The following is a 24,389-nucleotide window of genomic DNA, read 5'->3' as shown; positions in this document are numbered from 1 at the left end:
CCACCTCCCTGGCCCCAGTCGTCCCAGGTACCTGAGCCTGCTGTGGTCAGACAGGAGCATGTGCAGGTAACGCTCCAAGGAGTGCTCGTTGAGGGCACAGCGCAGCCAGGCGCGTCCACGGCCCACATCAGACGCGATGTGACGCAGGGAGTAGAAGCGCTGCAGCTCGTGCTTGTTCAGGACCTCCTTCACGTAGTACCAGAACACGGGCTCTGGGGAGAGAAGGGGACAGGCATGAGTCAGCCAGGCCACTCAGCATGCTCTAGGCATGCTGAAGAGCTGAGTTACCTGCCTAGCTCTGAAGAGGTGGAAGGTACAGAACAAGATACCCTAAAGCCAAAAAATAACCTCAAACAATACGGCTGTTGTTAATACTTAAGTATTTTCTTCTAGTCTTTTTCCCCCTGAAGTAGTTGTTGTTATGGTTTTTTTAAAAAAATCTAAAATCCAAATCTGTGGTATGCTGACCTGAGTAACAGTCCCCAATGATGCCCACATCCTCCTCCCTGGAATCTGAGTGATGATTTATATGACAAAAGCCACTATGCGGGTTTGATAAAGATCTTGAAATGAAGAACTAATTCAGAAACTTATTGCTGTCAAATCAGAATCAATGCATAGGTGACCCTCCACTGGGTTGCCCTCACTGGGTGGCCCTCCACTGGGTGACCTCCACCGAGTGGCCCTCCACTGGGTGACCTCCACCAGGTGGCCCTCCACTGGGTTTCTGAAGCTGTAAATCACACAAGAGGACAATGTCTATCTTTCCCCAGTTGCGCTTCTGTTGGACTTGAACCTCCAGAGAAGTTAGGGCTCTGGTTTAGCCGTACAACCCCTTACAGACTATGCCCCAAGGTAATGATTCCAGTTTATCCTTGTGGATCCAACATCATCAAAAGTGTCTTTACAAGAGAAAAACAGAGAAGAATCTGGCAGAGAAGATACAGCAATGTGAATAGAGAAGCATAGACAAGAGTGATGTGGCCACAAGCCAAGGACTGCCAGCAGCCACCAGAAACTGAAGAACGCAAGAAACGGAGCCTGTCCTGCAGTGTGTAGAAGGAACCAGCCATTCAGCACCTTAACTTCTGCCCAGTGAAACTGATATGGGGATCTGGACCTCCAGAAGTATTGTTGTTTGTTGTTGTTATGTGCCATCGAGTCATTTTCAACTCATAGCAACCCTATGTACAACAGCCCTAAACTCTGCTCTGTCCTGTGCCAATCGCATTGCCTCTGACACACCCATCCCGATTACTCCAGTCACTGAATCAATCCACCTCATAGAGGGTCTTCCCCTCCTGCGCTGTCCCTCTACCCTACCAAGCATGATGTCCCTCTCCAAGGACCTGTCTCTCCTTACAACATGTCCAAAGTATGTCAGACGAAGCCCCAGAATCCTTGCCTCCAAGGAGCAGCCTGGTTTAACCCTCTCTAGGATGAATCTGTTTATTTTCTTGGTAGTCCATGGTACATTCAATACTCTTCTCCAGCACCACAGCTCAAAGGCGTCAATTCTCCTTCTATCCTCCCTAGTCACTGTCCAACTCTCTGATGCATAACAAGTGATTGCAAAAACCACGGCCTGTATCAGGCAGACCTTAGTCTCCAGAGAGAGACCGTTGCTCTTGAGTACTTTAGAGAGGTCCCTAACAGCAGGGGGAAAATGTGCATAACTGAAGTCATCAGTTTTGGGGTGATTAGTTATAACAGTCATTATACAACATATGTATATCTATGTGTGTGTGATAGAGAGAGTGAGTGAGAGTGAGAGAGAGAGAGAGAGAGAGAGAGAGAGTGTGTGTGTGTGTGTGTGTGTGTGTGTGTGTGTGTAAAAAGTAGTGTACATCCTGGCTGCTCTTCTGGTCTTGGTTATGAACATCTTTTTCTTTTCCTGTATCAAAGGTCTTCGAAAACATTCTTTTTAATATCTTCCCAGCCTAACATAGGTTATTTTTATACTGTTGGGAATGTGACATAAGATCAATTTCCTCACATTGCAATGATCGTTCCTCAACGATCAAATAAAAATTGTCCTCATTTCTAGTTCTTTATAAGAGACTTTCGTACGCTGAATTTCTAGGTCTGCGGATAAGAATAGACGTAGGTTTTTGAGGGAAAGTCTTAGAAGGTTCTCTTTACCCGTAACATAGTCACTCTTGCCATTTCTCCTATCTCTTCACAGGCTGCCTTTCTGATACCCACACATACTGATTTGTTCACCTAGCTGGAACTGTAATATCTCACTAGTTTGTAATCAACTTTCTTCACTTAGACATTGGCTTGTTAACACAATTCCATACAGTTATGAATAACAGCAACAGTAACGAGTATTTACTGAGCCTTAACTACACGACAGCCACTCCAAGAACCCTGTACACACACCCTCAGTCATAACAACCGACTCCACTCCCATAGAAAGACAGGACTGAGGCTGGATGAGTGCATTAATGTATCAAAAAGACACAGTAATAAGCATTGAAGCGGAAGGAGACCCTAAAGCTGTCTATCACCAATCACTAAATCACACTGCTTTGCAAATTACATACATATTTATACACAATAGGATGTATTGGTTTTCTACAGCTGCTACGACAAATTATCACAAAATTGACAGCTTAAAATAATGCAAATTTATTCTACTGCAGTCCCAGAGGGTCTCTACCTTCAAAATTTATGATAATGGCACATGCTCATTACTCTCACAAGATAGAAAAGAGAAAGTCTTTTCAGTCAGACATGTGTTCGGATCCAGGTGCTAAATTGGAATCATGGACTCCTCTGAGGAATGGGACATATCTCACTATCCAGAAGTAAACATTTGTATAAAACCTTCTGTAAATCAAAATGGTATAAACAGAAGAAACAATTACCATTAATTTATATGTTGTTGTTGTTAAGTGCTGTCGAGTCGTAGGTGGCTCATAGCGACCCTGTGAACAAAAGTCCTCAACACTTGCGTGACTTTCATCTTTTCTCCAAGCTCATAGAGTTTCCAGAGTCAAGCTATTTACTGAAGTGGATGCCACTCCTGTTTCCAAGCTTGTTTTAAATCGGGGAACTCCACCAAACACTGTCCACCATGGGTAACCATTATCACATTTGACACATCAGTGTCACAGTGTTTAGCTTCACAGCAACATTAATTTATATGGGGGAAAAATTGTAGTAAGGAGCAATGATACTTGTTTGAAGACTAAGGTGTGCCTGATTCAGGAAATGGTCTTGTCAATCAATTGCTATGCATCTGAGAGCTGCACAATGAATAAGGATGACAGAAGAATCAATGCCTTTTGAGCTGTGGTATTGGAGAAGAGTACTGAATATCCGATGGACTGAGAATAAAACAGGTATGTCTTGGGAAAATTGCAGCCACAATGCCCCTTTGAGACAAAGATGGTGAACCTTCGTCTCACATACTTTGGACATGTTGTTAGGAGAGGCTATTCCTTGGAAAGGGACACGATGTTTAGAAAGGTGGAGGGTCAGCAAGAGAGAAGACGACCCTCAACAAGATGGACTGACACAGTGACAGCAGGAGCAGCGGGCTCAAATATGTCAAGAGATGCTGAGGCTGGCACAGGACTGGGCAGGGTTCAGAGGGTCACTATGAGTCGTACTCAATTCAAAGGCACCTAACAACAAGAAGTACGTACGGTAAAGCTTCAACATTCTTGCCTCTAAGGAGCACCCTGGCTGCACTTTCTCCAAGACACATAAGCCCCTAAAGTAATACCAATGTATAGTGCTCATATTCACAGTTCAAAGGTGTGGAGGCTTGATGTTGAGATGCTCGGTCCCAGAAAGGAGCTTGATGACGCCACTCCCGCTGTATGGATGCATGCTGCCTCTAACGGCTCACTGCAAAACAAACACTGTACACTAAGTGGCTTTTGGCCTCCCCCCCCCTTTTCTTGGTGAAATTTAAATCCTTTTTTTATTACTTTCTGTTAGCAAACACTGCTACTAATGGAGGTTTCCCATAGAAAGCAAAGTGCTGTCAAGTGAACTTGGCAAAAGCAGAGGATATCTGTGTACCCATCACCTTGCCAATCAAGTGACTCTCCCTGCAGCCTCTCACTGCGGAAAGATGCAGTCACCTCCCTCTGACCTTGAATGTAAATGAAACCCTTTCCTGAGTGTTTGTGTTTTCACCTTTCAATTTCCCAAATTGCTTACTGCTACAGAATCGCTCCAAAGCTTGTCAGAGCGATGCTGACTATGATAAGAATTACCTCAGTAGGGCTCCGCTTCCGCTACCAGAATTAATGTGTCTATTTAAAGTGCAGCTCACCTGCCATTTAGAGCAGCCGGTGTCTATCATTTCATTTGGGAATGCATACCGTTCTCCTGGTGTCCAAATGTGGGGCTAACTTCAGACGTGGCCCGGGGCTGGGGCTCTCTGAACACCTGAGAATCAATCGCCAGCAAGAACAGGAGCCAGGGAGGGGGGAGTCAAACTCCCCAGGGACATTTCTGAGTAGATGATGACAAATAGCCCGGTCTTCTGGCAAAATTTCTAACAGGGCCCAGCCTGACAAGAAGTCATACTCTGGAGACCACAAGGAGGGTAAAAAGTTCAGCTCAAATTCTAGTTCAGGCACAGTGTGGACCAGGCAGTGGGTTTTGCTTTCTATTTTCCTCACCTGTAAAATGGGGATAACAGTAACTCCCTCGTGAGTTTGCGGTGAGGAGAACATGAAAATTTAAGAATAAAAGTCAAAACCCAAAATATCTGTAAATGTTCATTAAAACTAATAAAATTTAATAATAATAATAAAAAATAATGAAAGTCAAGGGCTTTCAGTCAATGCGATCAATAGACACTTGTTGTTGTGCACCACAGTGTCAGAACCAACTCACAGCTCACCCTCCAGTGGGTTTTCAGAGGCCATTAATCACACAGGAGGAGACTGCCCATCCTTCTTTCTGGAGAAGCTGGTAAGCCTCGAGTCACGTGCCTTTGGGATTGTAGTTCAGCTTCTTGCCACTAGCCACTCCCCCGCCCCAGCTCCCTCAACAGATACTAGCTATAATTAAGAAGATTAACGTATCTGTCAAATCACTGGTGCTCCATGAAAAAAAAGTATCATTACTCCACTTGAGTCTAAAGCCAAGGGACGGTCTAAGGTGGGCAAACAGGATTCCTCTGGTAAGAGCACTCACTCTCTTCCCTAGGAGAGAGATGGTTCCTTGCCAGTCCCTGATGTGCCCATCAAAAAAGGTACAAAACGGGGCCAGCCAGGCTGTGCGACCTGACCACGGCAGGACACACTCCTTAGTGGCTCATCTCACATTCCCACCCAGATGAAACCAACCTTCAACATTCTGATATTTGGTTCACTGCTGATTTTTTTCCCTCCTTCCCATTGATTCTTCTTTTTAAAAACCATTGCATGAATATACTTTCTACTGTTACTGCTCATTTTTTTGGTACACCCTTAAATTTTATATTCCCACCCTTACATCGTGTGCCTCACCCTAGTCCCAGTCCTGGACCACAGGGCCCTCCCACAAGTTTGGCCTGAACCCCTAGAAAACAAGCCCTCTCTTCTTCCAGATGGAGTTAGCAAACTACCTGTGTGGGGTAAAATTGAGTCCACTAATTGTTTTCGCAAATAAAGCTTTATTGGCACAGTGTCACCCGACTATTTGCATATTGTTTGCTGTTTTCAAGCTACAGTGGCAGTGCTGGTAATCGCAGTGGGGCGCTTAAAAGCCCCAGGGCCCATAATACTTACTACCTGGCTAACTCTTGCCCTAGGAGAAGAACTCTGAGACTCATTTAAGTCTGGAGCTCCTTGGAGCCAGTTCCCCATACCCCATTAGATGGAGAAAGCCCACCTGGGAAAGACAATGCAGAGAGAAGGTGTGATGACCACCTGTGATCAGAAAAAGGCAGCTTTGGGGGTACTCCGTGTGAGTCCCTGAATTCCGTCCAACCCTTAGACTTCCCAGTTATTCTAGTCAATAATTATCCTATTTTGCTGAGTCAGCTTGAGAGGGTTCCTGTTAGTGCAGTCAGAACAGGTTGAGGCCAACATGATAAGGTATGTTCTCTGACCATCATTCACTGAGCACCTCTAGTGCACCAGGCCCTGGGCAGACGTCCAGCACACCAGGCTCTCAGCGCCCCTGTCCCCCACAGCGTCACAGGGGTGTATCCTCATAGTGCAGGTACCCTCAGAAACAAGAGACGAGGCATCTCCCAACCAGAAAGGAAAAACCCACCCCACGGAGCTAAGCTCTGGGTAAACAAAGATTTCCTTTTTGTTCCCTTTATCACTATCCTGGAGGTGGGCAGCTGTCTCAGTGGTTGTGTCACAGCCAGAAGCTCCCATTTTCTAGACCTTCGTAGTGGCTGTCATGACTCCAGGATCAAATGCGAAATCAGAGCAAGAAACAGCCAGTTTGGTCACTTGCTTTATTATTTAATACGTTGCCGCAAATGACAGCAAATGTGTTTCTAAGCCCGGTCGTCAATTTAAAAAGTGTGCAGCAACATGTTAAGAAATTCTGGAATGGCATAAGGGAGTCAAAAAGGTAGAGAACAGACCACCTGCACTCATGATACAGTATCTCAAAATGAACACACAAACCCAGAGATCTTATAAGCCAAAGAGGAAAAGAGGAAGAGATTGTAGGTCGGCAAACGGAAATGGTCACAGATGCTCTGAAACATTTCAGAAGGAAAAAGGCCAAATAAGTGCCTCCTATTCCAGTCTAAGACGTGGGTGGAGAGAAGTGTTCCCCAATTTCAGCTCCCACCTAATCGGGACAAGCCTGAAAACGAGGTCCATGTGGACGAGTTTTCGCTGCACGCATGGCCGCCCCCTTTCCAAAGTCTCCTTCACCAGAAGTAGCTGATTTGCATGTTTACCAACACAGCAGAGAAAGAAAGAGGGAACTGAAAGCCTCGCAGGGCTGGCGGGTGAGGGAGCGGACTTCCCCTCACAATCAGAACTCCTGGCACATGCAGCTTCCTCCGAAATTAATTTTCTACAGAAATGACATGGCTACCCTAGCTGACCCCATGAAGCACAGTATAAAGTGGACTTTGGTTGTGTTACATGCGACCAACAGCTCTCAAAAGTCCCCACAGAGATGGAGGAATCAGTTTCTCCCATTTTACCAAGGGGGCTGTATTAATACCACCTGCTTGCATCAAACTGTGAAGCTAGACGGACAGCAAAGTGCATGCCGGGCCTCATAGGAGAATGGGTCTCATTAAGTCAGGGTTTGGCATCAGCATTTTGGCCTTAAGTCAGGGTTCCTACATCAGTATTTTGGGTGGAGTGTGTAGCAGCCTCTATGAAGAAGGTGTTCTGTAATCTTGAAGGCATGTGGTTCAAATCCACCATCTCCTCTGAAAAAAAAAGATGGGCCATCTCCACCCGTGCAATTAACTGCCTCTGAAAACCCACCAAAGTGTCAGCTATGGCTTAAGTCCGACTCAACGGTGCACAACAAGAGGAAGGGGGAAACAAAAACCCAAAAACAAAAAAACTGAAGTTGTTAAGGATTTAATTTACTTGGATCCACAATTGATACTCGTGGAAGCAGCAGTCAAGAAATCAAACAACGAAAAGTTCAATACATGGAATGAAATAAAATATAAATGAAAGACTATCTAAAATAAAATTTTAAGAAGAGAGAGAGAGAAGAAAATCAAACGACATAATTGCATTAGGCAAATCTGCTACAGGAGACACCTTGAAAGTGTTCAAAAGCAAAGATGCCACTTTGAGGACTAAAGTGTGCCTGATCCAGCTCATGGCCTTTTCAATCACAGCGTATGAGAGCAGAAAGAATGAAGAAAGCAAGCTAGGGAAAAGTGATGCCTTGAATTAGTGATAGGACAGGTGACAAAGAACATTGAATATGCCAGAATATGCCGAAGAATGATCACATCTGCCTTCAAAGAAGTACAGTCCAGAATGGCCTTAGCAGTGAGAATGGTTAAACTTGGTCTCCAATCCTTGGGACGTTTTCAGGAGGGACCAGACCCTAGGGAAGGGCCACCATGCTTGATGGGGTAGAGGGGAAGCATGAAAGAGCCTCAATGAGATGGTCCGACAAACTGGCTCCAACAATGATGTAGGATCTGATAGTGTCTTGTTCTGCTGTGCACAGAACCAAGTGGATGACACCTGACAACAATAATAACACACAGCCTTCCTCCCACAAGGAATAGCTGACTTCATCGATAAACTCTTCCATTTAGAAGGAGGGTGGAAAAATGCCAATTGCATACAAATTCAAGCAGAAATAGAAAGAGGAAAGGAAATAAATGCCAATTTGTTTTATGTGACCAAAATAACCTTAATCCCAAAATACAGGAATTACAAGCAAAGATACGATAAGTAAATAAATACATGATCTAGCCTATAAGCACTGTTGTTAGCTGCTTCTAGATGACCTCAACCCTATTAGGTGATAACAGAGTGGAACCAGACGGTTTGTGGTTTTGTTTGGCTACAGCCTTGTCAGGAACCACACACCAGGCCTGCTCTTCTGTGGTTCAAACCACCAACCTTGAGGTTTGCAATCAACTGTAAACCACATGTGCCTAACACCACGAAAATATATGTGCAAAAAAATCTCCACATCAAATCCAATAACACATAAAAAGAATACTACATCATTGACCAGTTAGGTTAATTCCAGGAAAGCAAAGTTGATTTAATACAAATTCAACCTCAATGCATGCAGAACAAGCACTGGGTAAGATTCACTATCCCAATCAAGAGAATAACTCCTTAACAACTTGAAACAGAGATGTCTTAGTCTGATCTTGTTTTTCCTGTGAGACTGGGAACGGATGGGGATATCTGCATTGACACCATTATTCAAAGCACTGGAGGGCTTCAAAACTCAAACGCATTGCTGTCAAGTCAGAAACAGCTCCTAGCTGACCTTCCAGGGAGTTTCTAAGGCTGTAAATCACACCAGAGATCACCCATCTCTTTCTGCCTCAGAGCCAGTGGTGTTTTCCAACTGTCAGAGAGGCGTGGCTTTCGGTTACCACAGCCGCTATCTGGGTCAAAGGAAGAAGATAACACCCATGTTCCTGGATTAGAATATGTGATATTGTAAACATGTCAATTCTTCCCCAAAACACTTGCTAACTTAATGGAATGACAATCAAAATCCCAGCAAGGCTCTGGTAGGCTGTGGTGTCTTTTTCCTTTGGGTTTATTTGTATAAATTAACCATATAATTTTTAAATGCATGTGGAAATGGGAAAGATCAACAGAAGAAAAAACAACCTTAGAATAAAAGTAAAAGAAACTTAAACAGATTTTTCATAAAACATTAATTAAGGCAAAGTGTTACTCGCACAAAATAGACCAATGTTGTTGTTGTTGTTGTATGTGATGAGTCTATGGCTCACAACAACATTAAGAACAACGTATCTGAAACGTGCCCTTTCCTGTGCCGCCTTCATCATCTCTGACACACTTGAGCCCAAGGCTAATGTCACTTTGTCAACCCATCACGTCAGGGTATTCTTCTCTTATGCTGATCCTCTCTCTGCCTTTTCAGGCACACTGTTCATCTCCAAGGACTGAGCTCTCCTAACAAGTGTACAATATGATACTTAACCATCCTTGCTTCCAAGGAGCACTCTGGCTTCACTTTCTCCAAGACAGCCCTGTTTGTTCTGTTGGCAGGTCATGAATATTCAATACTCTTCTCCAACATCACAACTCAATGACATCTCTTCTGTCATCCTTAGTCACTGACCAACCTTCAGATGGATAGCAAGGAATTGAGAAGATTATGGCTTGGAACAGGTGCACCTTAGTTTTTAAGCTGACATCATTGCTCTTTAATACTCAGGAGAGGACCCTGATAGCCGATTTTCCCAATGAGACTTGTCTATTGTTTCCTTTACAGGTGGCGCCAAGGGATCTAAGATGAGATTGATGACAATGTAAATCTCTTCTTCTAGAATGATGGTGCCTATTGGCCCAGTGATGGGAATGCAAAAATTAAAAATGACAGTCAGAAATCACAGACTTTAAGACAGAGATTAGGTAAGAGACTGAATGATTAAACTTTGCTCAATCAATGATTTATTCATTGCAATACCTTTTTATAAAAAATACCATCAGTGACTTTAACACATGGACCTCACCAGATACACTACACAGGAGTCAGACCGACTACATTTGTGGAAATAATCAGTGGAGAAGCTCAGTATCAGCAGTCGAAACCAGACCAGGAGCTAGCTGCAGAACGTCAACTACTCATGTGTAAATTCACACTGAAGCTGAAGGAAATTAAGACAAATACACCAACAGAACATAGTAAGAAGTCCACAAAAAGACCTAAAAATGTACGGATGCTTGATTTATGATAAAAGTAGTATCACAAGGCAGTTGAGAAAGAGTGCTCAATAAATGGTGCTGGGTCAATTAGATATTTATACATTAGAAAAAACATTGACACGCCCCCTTACATCAAACACACAAAAAATCCCAGGCAAATGCAGATCTCTGAATGAAAAGTAAACCGAAACTTAAAAATTCAACATAAAGTATCTCCACTACCTTCTCTCAGGCAAACATTGCTTACACAATACAAAAAAGTGGAAGCAATAAAGAACACCGATACTCAAACTAAAAGCCAACTCTATTAGGCCATCAAGCCTATTCAGACTCATAGCAACCAACTGGACAGTGCAGAATTGCTCCACAGAGATTCCAAGGCTATAAATCTTCACAGAAACATCCTTCCACATCCTTCTCCCATGATACAGCTGGTGGATTTGAACTACTAACCTTTCCAGTCCATAGCCAAGGTCTTAACCACTTTACCCACAGGGCTCCTAGAAGAGCCAAATTAGGCTAAATTAAGTGCAACTGTTAATCAAAAATAATAATATTAGAGAGGTCAGGTGGCCTAGTAGCAAGAAGTCGTGCTGTAATTCCGAAGGCGTGCAGTTCAAATCCACCAGATGTTCCATTGGAGAAGGAGGTGCAATCTCTTCCTGTGCCAATAGGGTCTGACTCAACAGCACACAATGGCGGTGGAGGGAGAAATAAATTTTTTTTAAGAAAATAATATTAAGGGCGTGAAAAGTAAGTTATAGAATTGGAAAATATTTCTGTAATGCATGTGTCCTAGGAAGGAGTCATATGTACATTCATATTAAAAACTACGTATCAGGGGAGCTCTGGTGGCCTAGTGGTAAGGAGCTGCAACTACAATCCCAGAGGCACACGGTTCGAATCCACCAGATGCTCTGCCGGGGAAGGAGGGACAATCTCCTCCTGTACCAGTCAGATCTGATTTGACGGTACACTCACACGAAAATAATAAAATAAAAATTAAAAAAGAAAAAACCAAACAAAAACTACAGATCAGTGAGAGTATTCCAATGCAAAAATAGGCCAAAGATTTGAACATCCACTTCACAAAAGAGGGTATCTGAAAAAAAAAATCTGAATGGGTAATAGGGTAAGGAAACGGTGGTGGTGGTGCTGGTGTGCCATCATGTCACAGCAGACCCTCTGGCAGGATTTCAGAGGTAGTAAATCGCACAGGAGGAGACTACTCATCTTTCTCCCATGCAGGAGTTGGTGGGTTTGAACCACATGCCTCTGGGTTGGCAGCTCCTTCTCTCTCATGTTTTTGTATGGGAGACAACAGCCCTTAGCCAAGAAATTAAGGCTTCTAATCTGTAAGAGAGTGAGTGTCTCCACTGCATTGAAACAGATGAGGGAAAGAACTGTTTAAAAGGAATATATGACTAGGTATTATATGCATGACAACAGTCCAGAATAAGAGCTGCATAGCAAAGTGAACTTCAGGGGTGGGGGGAAACCAGGAAATTATGCAACAACTAAAGAATTTTTTTTCCAAAGAGAAAAGCGAACTGGGAGGGGTAGATAAAGAAAAAAATGTGCAACAATGAATAAATGGAAATCTAAGTTCTCTATAAACTTTCATTAAAATCTCAGTTAAAATTTTAAAAGAAGGAAAAAAAGAGAGTGAGTGTCTCATTGCTGGGTGCCACCAGAACTCCCTTAAGGAAAAGGGTTCACTATTATTAGTCATCAGGAAATGCTAACGAAAACCACAGTGAAATACGACCCTCCACCCTTTAGGAGAACAGGGATATGGAGCAACCACAACACTCCCAAACTAGTGAGGAAAACGTGAATGCGTATGTCCACAGTCCCAACAAAAACTCCGCACACTCATAATAGTGACTCAACTATTCCATTTCCAGGTAATATACTCAGCTGAACACACACACACACATTCACCAAAACACACTCAAGAGCAGCCACTGGTGCTTACTTACAACAGTCCTACGGCACAAACAACCCACTTGCCGTTCATAGTAAAGTAAGACTATCAACGGAGATAAGTTGCTTACTGACACCAGCACCAACAGAGGTGAGTGACAGAAGCCAGACCCCAAGGGGGAAACAGTACACGGCCTTGAGGTGAGAAGTCAGAAGAGTGGTTCTCTCCATAAGGAGCTCAGGCAAAGTAGTTAGAAGCTGGCAGTGTCCCGGCCCTGAAACCCATAGTTACATAAGAGGGTGCATGCTGTAATAATTCATTGAGCTGTACAATGATGATTTATATATTTACCTAAAAGGAATAAATCAATGAAATCTGTCTTCTAGAAAAATATGTTGAGAATTCTTAAGGTAAGTTATAAATTTAACATGTTCAATAAATTATTTCACATATACTGGACTATTGTTGTTATGTACCACTGATTCAGAACTGACTCATAGCTGACCCTCGAGCATATGTTCAGAGGCAGTAAATCGCAAAGGAGAAGATTGTCCATCCTTCTCCCACAGAGCAGCTTGTAGTTTCGAACCTCTTGCCTTTGGGATTGTAGTGCAGCTTCTTACCGCTCAGCCACCAGAGCTCCATATGCTGGACTATGATCTTAAATACATCAACAACAAAACCAAAGTGAAATATCAACACGGAGGGGCATGAATATTGTCCTCTTGATTGCAATTGAACAACAGCACCGTACATACATGCAACAATAAAAGCCAACTCTCCAGCGTCAAGGGCCACCGGGAGCAGTGAAGATTGTGGTGAACAGGGCCAAATTGTCATCTGCAGATGGCAGCAGGTCCAGCACCGTCAGTCACCACCACAGACGTGAGCCCATAATCAAAGATCTCCTGTTCAGAGCAGAGCTATACATCGGTACTTTGAATATCAAACCTCACAACCTGTAAAAGCTGGCACTGTGTTTTGTTTATTAATTTTAATGAAAGTTTAAAGACTCAGGGTTTCTCCTCATTCTTTGTTGCACTTTTCTCCCTGCCTCCCCTTGCCCCCAATTCACTCTTCTCCTTGAAAAGTAAAAGAAAAACTCTTTCATTGTTATGCAATCCCTCCCCTGAAGTCCACTCCACTATGCAGCCTTCATTCTGGACTCCTGTCATGACAATAATATCCAATCATATATCCCTTTTAAACAGTTCCCTCCTTCATATGTTTCAGTGCAGTATGTCTCATTCCTCCCCTCCTTATCTGTCTTCCCTCAACCCCATCTCAGTCACAAAAGGACAAATATTGCATTTGACACTGTGTTTTTAAGAGCAGTGTACACAGCACCAGCTCCCAAACTTGGCCCTACATGCACCCTAACTCCATACACCCAGGGCCTGGCGGGCATTCAGTCTCCTCCACTGTATTGCTTGACAGCATCCTTTTGTTTCCTGTCATTCCTTTGAAGTTCAACTCGCCTCTCATTAAAGGGCAGTGTTGCTCATCTGTAAACAGAGCCCAGGCAACAGCCTCGTGGATTAATTCACCATTATTTATGCTGTCCTGTCACTTTCAATGTTGTTAATTGAGCTAGAGTGGTCTACAGAGGCAGTCCCAGGCAACCAGCCCACTGCCTAAGGCAGGGCAGCTGAAGAGACAGAAATCTGCAGTTGGTTTGACCTGGGTTGGAACCCTCAGCTCTGCTATTTACCAGCTGTGGGCACTTGGGCAACTTATTAACTTTGGGGTGGGGGTGGGGGGCACGACTCAGTTTCATTGACCAGTAAGTAAGGATGACATCGTGTGTTCCAGTAAGTTGGTGTCTGTTACAATCAGCCAAGTCCCAGCACAAGTAGGTCTGTCCGGTGTTTGGACTGAGAGTTTGGCAAGCTGGAGCCCTCACCACTGAGAAGAAGGTCCCATTATTATCCGTCTGTCCCTCAGGAAAGAGGAAGCTCAGACAGCACATGTCCCAGAGTGCTGTGCGGGAACAAGTCACTGGGCACAGACGCTGGGACCTGTGGTTTTAACCACAACACTACATCAATGCCTGTCCCCAAAGTCAACAAGGACAACAGAGACGAGCAATGCTCATTTGACTCAACCCTTCCTTTCAGGCTCCTTTTCTTTCTGTCTGAAAGGCGCGTTCAGATGGCTGTAAGGACATTCCCAAGAGGCCACAGATATGCTTTCTATCCACTTGCAGTTGAAAACCCACCTGCCCCCTCTTTCTGAGGTTTCTCATCAAACATTCAACAACAGAAGAGTTTTGACCAACCAAGTGTCCCCACACGCTGCCAATGGTTACTGAACTGCACAGGCACTGAAGGCAGGAACCCTTGGCTGCTGCTGCAGGGCTGAGCTCCGGTGCCCTCTCCCCTGTCCCTGACTGGCTATGGGGCCACCCAGAGCATCCTTGTCAGCAGAAACCAGAGCCACAGCCTGTGCTCAGCTGTCGGTCCCCTGGGGACCCAGACAGGACACCTGAGATGAGATGAGATGGAGGCAAGCAGCAGGAATGTGGATGCTGGAGACACCTTCCAAGCACTCTGGTGCCAATGAAGGAAATCACAGGAAGTGCACTCTGGATGGAATAGCAGGGCTGTCCTCCATGGCCAGAATGTCAGAGCCTTGGGGGTCGAGGCGGTGGAGGAGGAGGAGGATATAAGGTCAAAGCCTAAGTAATGGTTAAACATTTATAAGCTGTTACTAACTGAAGCAGATGCTTCACGTGGGTCCTCGTGATAACTCTCCAGTTAGACGCAACTCCTCCTTCACAGGGGAAAACCACCGAGGCTCAAAGAAGGAGGCAGCTGTCCCAAGGTCATCGGAACCTCACTCTCCTTGTCTGACTACAAAGCTGGGGTGCCTCTGTCATGCCCAGCAGCTGCCTCTAACATGGAGGATAGCTGACCAAGACACTCCACATCAATTTCTCCAACACAATGCCCCAGAAGACAATAGAAGATGGAAACTACAAGAAATAGGAGGACACAGGAAGCCTAGAGGACTCTTGGAGAAGTCCAGGGACCCCCTTGTCAACTAGCCAGCTTCCTGAAGAGAATCAGAGGAAAGAAGCCAGAGAGACATGCAAGGCCAACATCTGAGGAGGCCAGGACAGTAAGGCAAGACTCCCTCCAGGACTGAGGCCCCAGGTGCTGGCTGCAGGTTTCCCGGGGACTCAAGCACAGACCCCTGCACACAGGGACAGGCAGGGTGCTGCTGCTTCTCTGCACCAGCTGCTGACTTCCTTATTAAAGGAAGAGACCGCAGGGCGCACGCGGAAGATCACCAGTGACAGGACCCACAGCCAGTTCTGAAAATGAGCACCCACGTGAGATGGGCCATGGGCATCAAAGACCCGGTGAGGGGAGAGAGAGACGGTGTGCCAGTATGAGGGAGCTGGAAAGGCGACATCTCACTCAACGTGACAAGGTCCGATGTGAGCAGACACACTGACATTATCATCACAGGTCACAGGGATGCAGGGCCCCAGGCTGCAGCCACAAGCAGGATCCAAAAAACCGGCTCAGCAGGCTGAGGAAGAGAGCCGTGGGGATGGGGGTATCTACACAGCACGATGCACCGCTTCAAGGTTCGAGCCTAAAGCAAAGCCCTCAGAGCCGTGTTCACTGTTGTCGCTGTTGTTGTGTGCCGTCGAATCGGAACTGTCCCATCACTGACCCTCTAGCAGATTTTTAGAGGCACTTAATTGCACAGGAAGACACTGCCCATCCTTCTCCCACAAAGCAGCTGGTGGCCTCAAACCATGTGCCTTGGGGATTGCAGTGCAGCTTCTTGCCACTAGGCCACCAGACCTCCCTACACGTTCACTAGAGATATTAAAAGTACCTACAACCACGAAGTTCAAATCCGCCAGCCGCTGTGAGGAGAATAGTGTGGCAGTCCGCTTGCGACACCGCGGAGGATTGTCATGAATCGAAGCTGACTCACAGGTAGTAGGTTCGAGGACTAACACAGAAGGGAGGCCTCAGCTATAAGGCGCTCAGGAGCCCTGGTGGCACCATGGTTAAGTGCCCCACTGCTAACTGAAAGGTTACATGCACCAGATGGTCCACGGGAGAAAGAGGAGACAGCATGCTTTCATGAAGAGGCCTTTCAGCATGTCAATCCACTGCCGTCAAATCAAAGCCCACCCATCGCCAAGCCTCCACTGGGCCTCCACAGCTGTGAACTTGGAATGCAAGTAAAACTACTGCACTAGAGGAGACTGTCTGTCTTGACTGTGCTGAACTATGGTCAGGGATGTATCCTGTCCCCACACCTTTTCAATCCATATGCAAAATAGATCATTCCAGAGGCAGGGCTTTATGAGGAGGAATGTGGCATCAGGATTGGAGGGAGACTCATCAACAACCTACGTTATGCAGATGATACAACCTTACTTGCTGAAACTGAAAAAGACCTGAAGTGCTTGCTGCAGAAGGTCAAGGACTGTAGTCTTCAATATGGATTGAAGCTCAACATCAAGAAGACAAAGATTCTTACCACTGGGCCAATTGGCAGCACCATGATGAATAGAGAAGAGATTGAGGTTGTCAACAATTACAACTTGCTTGGTTCCACAATCAACATGTCCACATCTCCCTCCCCCCTCCACAGTTGTGGGGTTTATTAGGAAATAGACTGAGGAGCAGGGAAGGCAAGGAATACCACACAATGCAAATCCAAGTTTAGTTCAGCAGTCCCAGGCCAGATTAACAAGGCACAATTCCTCAATTCGTGAAAGTTCAGTTTCAGTTCAGCAGCAGTACAGATAAACCTCTGGTTTCCTCAGTCATCTTGCAAGCTTTGTCTCATAGCAGTTCAGCAGCACAAATAAACCTCTGGTCTCCTCAATTGCAGGCTTTTTCTCAAAACAGTCACAAGTCAACTTTTCCTTCAGTGATCCAGCAAGCACACCATCAACATTCTGAACACTAGCAGTCAGGAAATCAAAAGACACTTTGCATTGGGGAAATCTGTCAGCGACCTCCCCAGAGTGCTAAAGAGCAACGATGTCAGTCTAGAGACCAAGGTGCACCTAATTCAGGCCATGGTCTTCACAAGTACTTGCTATGCATCAGAGAGCTAGACAATGACTAAGGACAACAGAAGAAAAATCAATGCCTTCAAACTGTTGTGCTGGAGAAGAGTCTTGAACATACCACGGACCGCCAAGAAAACAAATAGGTCTGTCTTGGAGCAGGTGAAACCAAGGTTTTCTCCTTGGAGACTAGGATTTTGAAGCTTCATCTCACATACTTTGGGCACGTGGCCAGGAAGGACCGATCCTTGGAGAAGGACATCCTGCTCGGAAGGCTGGATGGACAGCACAGGAGAGGAAGCCCTCGGATGAAATGGATTGACACAGTAACTGGGGCAATGGGGTTGGTGTGTCGGGATTAGTGAGACTGGCCCAGGACAGGGCAGGCTTCAGAGCTGCTAGACATAGGGTTGCTATGGGTCACAGGCGACTCGATGGTACATAACAACAACGACATTGGTAGATTTGAAAAGACAGAGAGATGTAGCGTTTAGTCAGTAGCATAACTTCCCAATGACTACACCACCAGAGTGTCCTTCATAAAGATTACAGCCTTGAAAACCCAGCCGTTGTTGCTAGTTGTCGTTGAGTATGACACACAGTGACCCTATGAACAGAGGACCTGAGCCCTGCCCTCCCCTCCATGACCCTCACCATCCCACTGTTCTCAAGCCCACTGCCCCAGTCACCATGCCAGTCTTGGTCTTCTGCTGACTCTCTACCTTCCCAAGCATGATGTCCTTTTCCAAGGACTGGCCTCTTCTAACTCCAAGCCCCAAGTGTGCAGGACGGAATTCCATCATCTGTTTCTCCAAAGAGAGCCCTGACCGCACCTTCTCCAAGACATATTTGTTTGGTGTTTTGGTAGCTCATGGGCTGTTAAGCCTAGCCGCAAACTTCTATTCTGTCCTATGGGGTTGCTATGTGTCCCACCTGACGGCAATGGTTTTAGGCTATTTTAGGTTTTATATTTTTTGGTTACCAGGGTTAGGAGGCCTGGTGGCACAGCACATAACAATACGCTAATAGAAAGGTCGGCAATTGAAGCCCCACAAGCTCTACAGGAGAAACAAGGCCAGTCTTCTCCTGTAATCACTTCCAGCTTCAGAAACCCAACAGCGGGTCCCTAGGAGGCTGACTCAACCTGACAGCAGTGAGTGTAGTCTGGCTTGGCTTTACCAGAGCCGTCATGAGGACAGAATGGGTTAATGGGTATAAAATACATATAAAGGGTGGGGCCACACTAATTAACTCACGTTAATATCGCTCACGTTAATAGCCACTAGCGCCTGACACGTGGGAAAGGCGTTCACGCCTTTAAAACAGGTGATGGCAGAACTCTAAGCTCAGAGGTCTGGGGGTTTCTGCTGATACTGTGGAGGATGTTTCATTTTGAAATGCCATGCTCTCTCCCCGTGCATCAAATTAAAACAGATGACTAATTTCCCAGTAATTGCCACACCACGTTTGCGGAACAAACACCTTGGCTGAAGGCCCCTGGGACCCTCGGAGACTGGGCATGTGGCTCAGAGAATCCGCACCAAAGGTTACTTCATCTCACTTAAGATGCCAGACCACACCAAGATTGTTTTGTCTGCAAAGAAGACATGCTCGCATGTCGATTTCTGCCTCCTCCCCCTCACTGCACACAGGAGCTGCGCTGCCGGCTTTTAAAAAGTAAAAAAAAAAAAAAAATGAAAGAGTGAGAGCAGGAGTCAGGCCCAGCGTACCTGTCTCCGTTTTGCTGGCGAAGCCCGCTGCCTGTTTGATCGCCGCCGCAGTGAGCGCCAGTCCTCGGGTCCGCTTCAAGCCATGCTGCAGGACAGCTTCAAACTGGGCACAGAGACACGTCACCCTGCGAGAGAAGAGAAGCGACAGTGCATCAGTCCACCTGAGGAGACAACAGCAGCCAGCACCCCAGGGAGCAGGAAGGTCCACAGGTGCAAACTTCAGTGTGAAGGTGGGTAAGAAGTACTGGCAAGGACAGGCTGTTGTTGTCAGGGGCTGATGAGTCCAGTTCCCCTTCAGAGACTGTGTAAAAAGCAGAACTATCCCATAAAGTTTGAGAAGGCTGTGAACTGTGGGAAGCCTATCAGGCCCATCATCTTAGAGGCCTCTCAGTGGGTTTGAATCATCAACCTTCCAGCTAGTAGTTGCATGGTTAGCCATCTGTGCCACCAAGGACCTCGGAAATAGAGTCACCGAACCGACTCCAAACTCACCACATTTCTATAACACAGGAAGCCCCCACGCAGTGCACCCAGCTCACAGGGCAATAATTCACAGAATGGCCTTGGTGTCAGTCAGCAGGAGGTTAAAAAAAAAATTTTTAAAGCCAATTTAAAAACCAATCTGTTGGGGAGGGAAGGTGATATATATTAACTGCATCTAATTCACAAGTTTCAATTATAATATAGACCACCCATAGTTTAAAGAACAAAATTGTATTTTCAGAGCTGGCCTGCCAAATTGGAAACACTGTGTAATTTCATGGCCTGTTACTTACTCTGAAAAATAATATAAACTCTGATTCCTGTGCTTGATTTTGTTTTTAGCGATTATACTGTGAAGTCAGATCTGGAGTTGATGGACTTTTCAATCAAGTTACAATTACTGTGCACATAATTGAATTTATTTCTCCATAACCAAAGAAACTGAAGAATAAGGTACATATTTTTTAAATGAAGCAATTTCTCCGGATTCCTATATTATTATTATCATCCTACAGGTTTATTTACAAAATTATAATACATTGTTTCTCACACCAGTCCCTTCCCATTTCCCTAACCACCCCCACCAAACTGTACAGCCCTATGATTAATTACACTTACACACCCCCTCTCCTTCCTGCTTCCACCGTCCCGCTCCCTTGGATCCTCATACTCATTCTACAGTATTTATCCTTATGGAACTGACTCAGTTCACTCAGCATAATGCTCTCCAATCTTTCAAAGTTAGGTAATAATTTACAAAATTATTGCTCCTGCATTCTACATAGTATTCCATTGTGTGAATGTACCATAACTTCTCAATCCATTCAATTGTAGTTGGACATGTGGGCTGTTCCCATGTTCTTGCAATGTTGAATAACACTATGAACATTGGTGTACAAGTCTCCATTTCTGCTTCAGTTCTCATTTTCTCACAGTATATTCCAAACAGTGGAATAGTTATATTACACAGAATTTCTATGTTCAGCTTTTTAAGGAAGCTCCAAATTGTCCTTCAGAGTGTTTGCACCACTGTACAATCCCATCAGCAATGTATAAGAGTTCCCATCTCACCACATCCTCTCCAACAGTTATTACTTGCTCTCCTGTTAAACTTTGCCACTGCTACTGGTATCTCACTGTGGTTTTGATTTGCATCTCTCTTATTGCCAGTGATTCATGTATCTGTTGGCCATTCAAATATCTTCATCTGTGAAGATTTATTCCATATCTTTTGCTCATTCTGTAATTGGGTTATCAGTCTTTTTCTTGTGGAGGCCCAAAAGTATTCTGTAAACGTTCATTGTGAGATTCTTGTCTGAGCTGGTATTGCCAAATGTCTGTTCCCAGTCAGTAAGTGTTCTTCTCTTGATTCTTGACAATCTCCCATGGTCCTAGGTTCAACTCAGATTAAGTCTGTGGATTATGGGGTCTCTTCCATTCACTCATTCATTCCATGGACCACACACACAGTTCTAGGTTCAGAGGATACAAAGGTGAGAGTCTACTTCAACATAGACAACATGGTTCCAGAAGGAACCCTGGTAGCACAATGGTTAAGCATGCAACTGCTACCTAAAAGTCTAGTAGTTTGAACCCATCCAGCCCAACTGCAATGGCCAAAAATAGAAAACTAGCCTTTTACAATATGCTATAATAATGTGAAACAAATATTTTCTAATAACTCAGGCAAAAGAACTCTCTATTGCAAATAATGGACATGATAATAGGAGATTAATCTTTTCTAGTTCTCGCACTAACGTAAGGCTAGCATTTCATAATACCTTAAGGGGAAAAAAAAGATTTCTCTAAACCTAACAGTAAGAAGAGTTTGTTTTCTTACCAAACCAAAATTCCTTTAGTTCTTCTTGAAACCCTTTTGTTACCTTTTCTTGTCTGCCTCCAGCAATTTATGGCATCCCTTTCTGTTACCAGTTCCCATCTGTCCCTGTAATTTATGGCTAAGAGTTAGGCCTCGATTGATTAGACTACATCAACTAATCTGGGCATGCGCATTGACCGACATCACCCGGACAAGAGGAAAGACTGTAAAATCCCTCACGTTCTGCTGTCTTCTCACTCCCCACTAAACGAAGACGGGGGGAAATGACTTGGGAAGCTCTGCCTCCTCTATTCTGGTATATAATAAACTTGTTGCTTCTTCACCACATCTCTGTCTACAAAATTGGAGATTTTCTGGTGGCAAGTGAGATACTCACAGATCTGTGGTAACAGTTACACAAGAGAAAGACCTGACAGTCTGTCCCTGTAAAGGTGGCTGTTATTGTTGCTGTATACTGTCAAGTTGGAAGCAACTTATAGCTGACCCTCCAGTGGGTTTTCAGAGGCATAAATTGCACAGGAGGAAAATGTCAACCTTTCTCCCACAGACAAGCTGGTGCATTCAAACCGTGTGCTTTTGGGTTGACAGTGCAACTTCTTACCAGTAGACCATCAGAGCTCCCTCCTGTTAAGGCCACCCCTACTGAGAAGTTCTAGTCTGTCACAAGGGGTCACCATGAATCAAAACTTACTAGAAAGTAAAAAAAAAAAAAAAACAACTTACTAGAAAGTACCTAACAGCACAGAAAAGAAAGCCCCAGATGAGATGGATTGATACACTGACTGGGGCAATGGGGGAGTTGGTGTGTCAGAATTAGTGAGACTGGCTCAGGATAGGGAAGGGTTCAGGGCTGCTGTACATAGGGTCACTATGCATTGCAGGTTACTCAACAGCTCATAACAATAATAACATACTATGACAGGTTTGGAAGCAGGAGTGGCATCCACTTCCTAAACAACCTGCCTCCAGAAACTCTATGAACTTTGATAATGTGGATAGCTGTAGAGGGAATTCAAGCTTTTTATTCATAAGGTCGCTATAAGTAGTGCTTGACTCAAAGACAATCAACAACTGCCACCACCACCTAACAGCAATGACAGCAAGTACAGTGATACACAAATAAGCTGCCTTACTGCTGACGAGCATTTTAAATAAAACAAGAAATGTGGTGGGCGTCCTGGCCCCGAGAGAATCTTTCCATGTGGCTGAGACCAGGAACTGGCTCAGACTGCACGTCCCGAGTGCAGGTGATCTCAGAACTATGACATGGACAAGACAAGAAGCTAGGGGAAGAGGAGCCCAGTGCCAAGGCCCTGAGGTCAGCATCCTCTCGTCTAACTTTGCCTCATTGCAGGCATTTCTTGCTCACCACCTGCTCTCCCACACCTGTCGGAATGCTAGTCGGAGTGTTTATCATTCTGTGGGGAGTAAATATGCTCAGAGTCATTGCTCCACTAGCTCCCCCCTCGACATTATTATTATGCTGCAGGTGATGTATCATCATTTCCACCTTACACTTGGAGAAACTAAAACAAAGACAGTTAAGTGACTTCCTGAAGATGATACATAATAAGCAAGGCCCCACCTCTCTATGCTGATCCAAGGCAGTCTTCATGATAAAGCACACGAGTCAGCATCCTTCCCTCTACAACAAACATCCTCTCCCTCCCCTCCCCTGCCTTTACTCAAGCCAGTCTATCTACACCAGAAAACGCTAACGCGGCCTCAGCAAATACACAGCACCACCTTCTCTCCCCTCTCCATGCCCAAGGCAACGACATTGTTAATCCACTTCCAGGCCACCAGCCCAGCATCGGCCATCACTGCCAAATGTCCCAAGTTAGCCCTCCACAGGAAGGAAGACGATCTGGCACCCCAAACCTAACAGCACCACCGACAAGAAAATTTAAAAACCAAACCAAGTTGCTGTCAAGTGAATTCCATTTCATGGATCCACTGTGTGTCAGAGAAGGCCTGTGCCCGCAGTGTTTTCAATAGCTGCGACCTTTCTGAAACTGAGGCACCTCTAGGTGGATTCAAACTGCCAACTTTTAACTAGCAGTCAAGCATTTCACTGTGTGCCCCACCAGGGACTGTCTCTTAACGTGTCTTTTTCCTTAATCTGCTGAACTTTGCTCAGTGCCTGGTACACAGCGTGGGTTCTATAAATGCTTTTTCAGAGGGTCAGTGAGTGAGTGACCTTAGCCCACAGGTCCCAGAACGCTCCTCTTAATTGAACAAGGTCCTGTGCTGCGCAGATGTCACTCATAAATATTAGATGTTCACACGCTAGGCTCCCTACATATATATACACATGATTAAGCACATGGATGGCTCCCTTAGAGCCAAGACACCCATCCAAACCTTCTAAATTCCACACAAACAAAACAGGGGCTTTGTAAAGAGAAAGCTGGCCAAGGTCCTGCCTCTGGAAAACATAGCACAACTTCTAGGCTGTTTCGAGTTCTCCAAAATTAATCAAGCCTCTCCCTGTACGCACTTTTCAAATACAGTGACCAACATGCTGATGCAAATCCGTAGCTCTTTCAAGAATGATGACAGAGGAAAGAAGACAAGGGCTTTGAAACAAAGGCTTTTCTTTTTTTTCTCCTTCTTTTAATAGCACAGAGAAGACGACAGCAGGCAAGGCCCACATCATAATCTCCTTGAAGTAAACAGGAAGGGGGACTGTGGCGTAACCAGGAGGTCTGAGCTCTGTATTCCTAGTCCAATGGGGAGCTCTGGTGGCCTAGTGGACAAAAGAGTTGTGCCTGTCTGAGTCCACCAGCAGCTCGTAAAGAAAAAGATGAGCTACCTCTCAATTTACCGCCTCGGAAAACCCACTGGAGGGTCAGCTGGGAGTCAGCTCTGACTCAGTGACATCTGAGGACAATAAATTCCTAGTAACAGTAGCAGCTACAGTTAATCCATGTCCAAAATGGTAACCCTTCTCCTCTGGCCACTCTTAACCCAACGTTACTGGAAGAAAGACATCATCTTAGAAGCCCTCGGATTGTCATTCCTCAAA

General features: G+C 45.1%; 1 protein-coding gene across 1 annotated transcript in view; it reads right to left on the bottom strand.

Moving 5' to 3' along the window:
- Window positions 1-24,389, bottom strand: part of SNX29 (sorting nexin 29) — a 587,794-nt gene that overhangs the window by 534,912 nt on the left and 28,493 nt on the right. Inside the window, exons 3-4 of the mRNA XM_006894494.1 lie at window positions 19,039-19,163; window positions 32-212 (exon numbers count right to left, since the gene is read on the bottom strand). Coding sequence (XP_006894556.1) covers window positions 32-212; window positions 19,039-19,163 — 306 coding nt within the window. The remainder of the gene's footprint in view (window positions 1-31; window positions 213-19,038; window positions 19,164-24,389) is intronic.

Source organism: Elephantulus edwardii, unplaced genomic scaffold (genome assembly GCF_000299155.1).
Source record: "Elephantulus edwardii isolate Elephantulus edwardi_28Jun2011 unplaced genomic scaffold, EleEdw1.0 scaffold00145, whole genome shotgun sequence".
Lineage (NCBI taxonomy): Eukaryota > Metazoa > Chordata > Mammalia > Macroscelidea > Macroscelididae > Elephantulus > Elephantulus edwardii.
This window is presented reverse-complemented; position numbering and strand designations above follow the sequence as displayed.